At 51.5% G+C, this 5,593-nt stretch overlaps 1 protein-coding gene across 1 annotated transcript; it reads right to left on the bottom strand.

Annotated features, from left to right (window-relative positions):
- On the bottom strand, positions 1-5,237 carry YBX2 (Y-box binding protein 2; the record flags this gene model as incomplete). Its single annotated transcript, XM_069104174.1, has 8 exons — positions 4,982-5,237; positions 4,412-4,475; positions 2,906-2,939; positions 1,851-1,940; positions 1,239-1,523; positions 750-853; positions 168-345; positions 1-66 (listed from the first exon to the last, which is right to left on the bottom strand). Coding segments are annotated over exons 1-8 (1,077 nt in total), but the record flags the coding sequence as incomplete, so codon positions are not given.
- Between the last annotated feature and the right edge of the window lie 356 nt (positions 5,238-5,593).

Genomic DNA, 5,593 nt, shown 5'->3' on the forward strand with positions numbered 1-5,593 from the left:
GGTCTCCTGATGGGTAGGGGCACCTGCTGGGGGTGGGCCTGGGGGTACTGGCTCTTTGTTATCAGCCTGCATGGAGAAGGACAGGGGAGAGGGCTGGTTTCAGCTTTCTCCTTCCTATCTTCACAACCACTACCCCCACACATAATTTAATTTTCCCTAGCTCTGACCTCAGGGGCTGTAGTCTGCCGGGGACCAGGAGGCTGTTGCCTCCTACGTTGAAAGTAAGGCCTATTTCGGGGGCGCTGGGGCTCAGGCCTTGAGCCATCCGTGGGACCCTGGCTTGGTTTGGTCTCTCCATCTCCACCTTCTGTGGTGGGCTGCTGTGGAGGCCGAGGACGGAAAGGCCTGGGCATTGGGGAGAAAAATCATATCAAGATTAGGGTAAGACATCTTTCCTGCCTGCCTTCCCCCTCTTTAGCCCTCTGATTTTTCAATCTACCTGGTTCTGCATACAGCTGCTAATAAGCCACAAACCATGAGCCCAGACCCACAGTTTTGGCTCCTTCCTCCCTCCAACCTCCTCAGAGCTAGGTTTAATGCTTTTAAAAGTCTTGTACCCTTAGAAGCTAGACACACTGCCTCCTAATTTCCTACCCCTAATCTCAGTCATTTATTGTTTTTCTTAGAGCTCAATGTTCACTTTTAAGAAAACCAGTAGTAACTGTAGAAGAGGAAAGGGGCTTATGGACACTGATATAGGCAAATCAATCTTTAGATGTTATAGCTGAGAAGGGGGGAGGCATACTTACCTTCGATATCTGGGTCGGAATCTGGGTGGAGGTGCCCTTTCATCTCCCTGCTGCTGGTCCCCTTCTAAGGGGGCTGGGTCTTTGGGCTCTACCCCATCTGTACCCTGAAGATATACAAAACTGGGGTTTGTGAATTTTCAAAATACACAAAGCTGGGAGCAGGGTCCACTTCCTAGAACCAAGATGTCCTTAGCTTAGCCTGATTGGTACAAAGTTCTATGCAAAGACCCAAGCAGCTTCTCTCCCCCCCCACCCCGACCATATTTTTCAAATTCTGCTTCAGACACTAACTAGCTGTATGACTCCAGGAAAGTCATTGGGAGTAGGACACAAATGATCTCTGAGGTCTCTTCTGGTTCAAAACTATGATCCTATTATCCCTTTTAATATCTTACTTTTATCCTAGGGCCATGGCACTGCCTAGTTCTTGGCTTTCTCCTTCTAGGCCTTTGCCCTTTAGGGACACCAGCAACACAAACCTTCTCTCACCTCCATAGGCTGCTGTTGGTTGGAGGGACGAGGGCCCCTAACAAAACGACGTCGGTAAAAGAAGGGGGGTGGGCGTCGCCGACGAGGTCGCTGAGTGGGGTCCTCAGCCCGTTCCCCTTCACTCCCTGGTTCTGCTACCCCTGTAGGGGCCTCTGCCACCAGGGGTGGGGGTGCAGTGGGGCGTGGCCGGGGAATAAATCTACGAAAACGGCGTCGGTTGGGAGCATAGCGACTGCCCTTTACTGGTACCCCCCCTGGACCAGTCACATTAGCAGCTTCTGCACCCTGGGATAGAAAAAATCAGAACTCTTTCCCAACTCCAACTCCCCCCTGCCCACCCTACATGACCCACTCAGAACACATCACTGACTTCTCTTTTCTTAGGGCTAGTATGAGAGAGCACTAAAATTAATTTAGAACCTCTTCTCTAGAATCCCAACTCTTGACTGAGAGCAATACACTGAGGCAGCACCCATACCTTCTAGACTGGAAGGACCAGAAAGTACAGTACTTAACCACCTCATGAGGTTTTGAGGCCCAGGATTACCATTCCCTTAATCCTTATTGTTCCATGTTTCTAAATCTTCCTGCCCCTCCACGAGTCCCCCAAACCTTCTCTCCTTCCACGACATCAAACTCCACTGTTTCCCCATCCCCAACACTGCGCAGAAACTTCCGAGGGTTGTTTCTTTTAATGGCTGTCTGGTTGGGGAAAAAGCAGTGAGTAGATGGGACAAGACAGGAAGACATAGATATCTTTTACCCATTAACATCAAATACCCCATTGTCTTAATGTTCAATAAACTAAATATTGAGGTATTTTGGGGATAGGGAGAAGGATTTGCCAAAAGTTGACCAAAGGCTTAGATGTAGGACTAGGGACCTTGGTATCTTGCCACTCAAACCTACCTCCCCACCCAGACATCCTTAGAGATTTCCCATTAGGGAAATGTGATAGTGTTTGAGAGGAAGAGAAAGGAATTTACAACAGAATACAGGTATAGCTATGGTAAGTTTCAGAGTTAGGCAAAGTTTGTTTTGGTGTCCATTCTATTCCCTAAATTTATCAATCCTATTTAGGTCATTTTTCCTCCCTAGTTAAATTATTCCTGTTGTGTTCTAGACCAGGCAGCTAACCTGAGAAACTAATTCATGCCATATTAATAGACATGAGAGGCAGTGGGGATAGAGAGCTGAACTCAAAAGTTAGTAAGACCTGAACTCAAGTCAAGCATCTGACACATACTGGTTGTGTGACCCTGGGCATGTCCCTTAACCTCTCGGTGACCTAAGTAAATATGATTATAAGTTGAAAAGAAGGTACTGACCCACATTGATAGAGGGAATTACCTATTTCAATTCAATCACAGGCCCAGCTTCTATCCCTGTGAACAGCCACTACACATTTCTAGCAAGTTACTGTGAATTAACAGAAGACTTTGATGCTTTAAAAGTGACTAATGATAGTTATTTCAGGCACTTATCACAGATGGGGCATATTGGAATTGGAGGCAATAGTAATAGCCTTTTTAGGGTTGCCATAGCACAGATTCCCATTCTGAGGATGTTAAGACTAAACAAGTAGAGATGTTCCTTAAGTGACATTCAGAAAAGGAAATTATCTTTGAATCATCTGATCCTATCTGAGAAGCAAGCCTGACTCTTACCTGGTGGACAAAGACATCCTCCTTGGTGTCATTCCTGTGAAATGGGAAAGGGCATCATTAGGGGGGATGAATCAATGTTTGAGGTTTTGAGGGCATTCTCCAAATATCACTTCCCTCTTCCCATCCAATTAACTGTTGCTTTCTTACCCACTTGCTTTCTTACTCAAAGGGTGTTTTTTTTTATTTTTATTTTGGGGGAGGGATGGGCCCTGCAGGTATTACAAGATTATCAGCAGCTGTCTGGGGCTCCAGGTGGGAAAGGGTAAAGTAAGGTCAAGGTGTGGCCAGAGAGAGGAAGGGCACAAATCTAGAACCCAGGTGGGAAAACTAGCCGTGTGGGAAACTGGCAAAGGCACCTTGAACCTGCCAAGGTGCCCAAGAAATGGGACAACTCTCTGCTTGCTTCTGCCCCACCTTCTACACCCAGGGGCAACTCAAGAACTGGGTGGTGCTGGGTGAAGCTGTTCCTCCTCCCCTTTTCAAAGTGGTTGGAAAATTCCACTCTGCCTCCTTCCTTCTTCCTTGCAGAAGGGAGAAAGGTGGGGGAGGTGGAACAAGAGATGCAGAACAGGTTTGGGGAGGGGAAACAAGTAGCCAGGAACCCTCACCAAGACGCCACAGCTCTCCCCCCCCCCCAACCTTGACCCCAGATCTGTGAATGGATCCCGGTCCCCAGGGTCAATACATTCCCACTTGACTGGAATCCCTGGTGAGAACAAATTGGAGGTAGATTTAAGTGAGGAAGTAGAAATACTCATCTATTGTCTACCCCTACCCTTGCCATAATCCTAACATGCCCTATCTCTAGGCCTTCGCAAAGACTGGATGTTTCAGGCACTAAAACAGCTGAGTTTGCCAAAGGTCAGACTGCTAAGAGGCTGCCCTGGGTCTTCCCGAGAGACAAACCCGGCAGGGAGCCGACGTTGGTAGAGAGCCTACTGGGGGAGACCTCACTTTTGACTTTCCTTTGTATTTAACATTCAGTCTTAACTGAAGTTTCAAAGGTGGCGGAGTAGATTACCTCCTGTTTCCACCTGATAGGAAGGAAGGTGTATTTTAGAATTAATACTTCCTTCTAGAGATTACTGAAGAGGGGAAAGGAACACCTCCAAGGGGAAATTGAGGGAAGGTGAGGATCTTCTCCGCGGGGCTCCGAGACTAGGAAAAGCTCTTCACACTTATCCTGCCCCAAAGGCACGGCAAATAAGAGGCAATTGGGCAATTCCTCGGGAGTGTGGCACACTTCAGCCAAGTTGGTGGATTCCCAGAGAATTAACCCTCCGCTGTAAGGATAAAACGGGAAGACAGGGCTCGAATAGGAAAGGCTTCATCTTCCATATAAGGGCGTGGTATTTGTGCAGTGGTTAAAGACGTTCAAATCAGCTTCAGCTGACATTTGGGGCAACCATGTGCCTCAAAAAAGGGCCTGGATGAAGTTATGGATCCTCCAACTACACAGTCAGCCCAGTTCAGAGGACATCCCCACCCCTTCCCTGCTTTAGGTACCTGTTGATGAATCCATAACCATTTCGGACGTTGAACCATTTGACAGTGCCCAGAACTTGGGTTGCTGCCAGGGGGAGGTCCAAGTAGGGAGAATAGGGCAGGGGAAGAGAGATGGAGTTAGGCTCAATCGGTTCTGAGCACATATCAAAGTCCAGCCCCACTCCTAACCTATTCACATCAGGACAGCCACACCTGCTTAGTTAGCTTCAAGGAACTTAACCTATCCCCAACCAATTCTACTTTGAACTTCCAAAAAACCCGACCTCGTGCTCCACCGAGGTCCTAAGCTCCACCATGTCCAATTCCTAGGCACCTCTCTCAGTCATCGCTGCTCCTGCCCCGCCAGAGCCCCCACCTAGGGAACAAGGTTCCCGAGCGCTTCCTGAGTCTAGCTGCCTCGCTCAAGTCCTTCGGTGGGGCTCCGCCTTTCTCCGAGCCTGGGCTCACCTGGCTGCAGACTCTTCCTGACCTTGGCCCCTCATTCACCTGCACCCTCAGCTCTACCCATCCAACCAGAACTTCCTCCCTAGGCCCCCTGAGGTGTTAGGCCCCCAGACCCGGCCCCCTCACCCAGCACCGGTTTGTCCGCCTGGCTCCGGGCGGGGGGTGCGGGGGTCCCCGGGGCTGCAGTAGTCGGGGTGCCTGGGGCTGCGGGGCCCGGAGCTGCGGGGATCCCGGCGGGGGGCGGGGCGGGGGCGGCTCCCACTCCCCCTCCCATCCCGCCACCGCCAACGCCGGATTTCTGCAGGTCACCCCCGGGCGACACCACCCCGACCCCCGCCGCATCCGCCGCCGGGACAGCTGCTGCCGTCTCCGCCTCGCTCATCCCGCCAGGTCCGCTACCGGCCCCCGCCGCCTCCGTTGCCGCCGCCGCCTCCTCCTCCACCTCCTCCTCCGCCCCGGCCCCTCCCCCCCGCCCGCGCGCTCCCACTCTCGCCGGCCCGCTAGCGCCCCGCCTCCCAGCCCGGTCCTCGCGCCCCGAGCCTCTCCCTCGCACCACGCCCCCTCCCCGTTACTCGCAGCTGTAGCCTGCCAAGCCAATCTAAGGCTTGTAGAGAGGCTCCGCTAAGATTCCCTCTTCCCCGGCCCCCAGCCAATACAGGACCAACAAGCCCAACCCACGCGCTAGTGCAGACCCGTCCCACCCCCAGGCTTCGCACGTGAGTCCAGTTCCCTCGCACA

Source organism: Petaurus breviceps, unplaced genomic scaffold (genome assembly GCF_028583685.1).
Source record: "Petaurus breviceps papuanus isolate PSGF00001 unplaced genomic scaffold, PetGlider_PUasm1.0 673, whole genome shotgun sequence".
Classification (NCBI taxonomy): domain Eukaryota; kingdom Metazoa; phylum Chordata; class Mammalia; order Diprotodontia; family Petauridae; genus Petaurus; species Petaurus breviceps.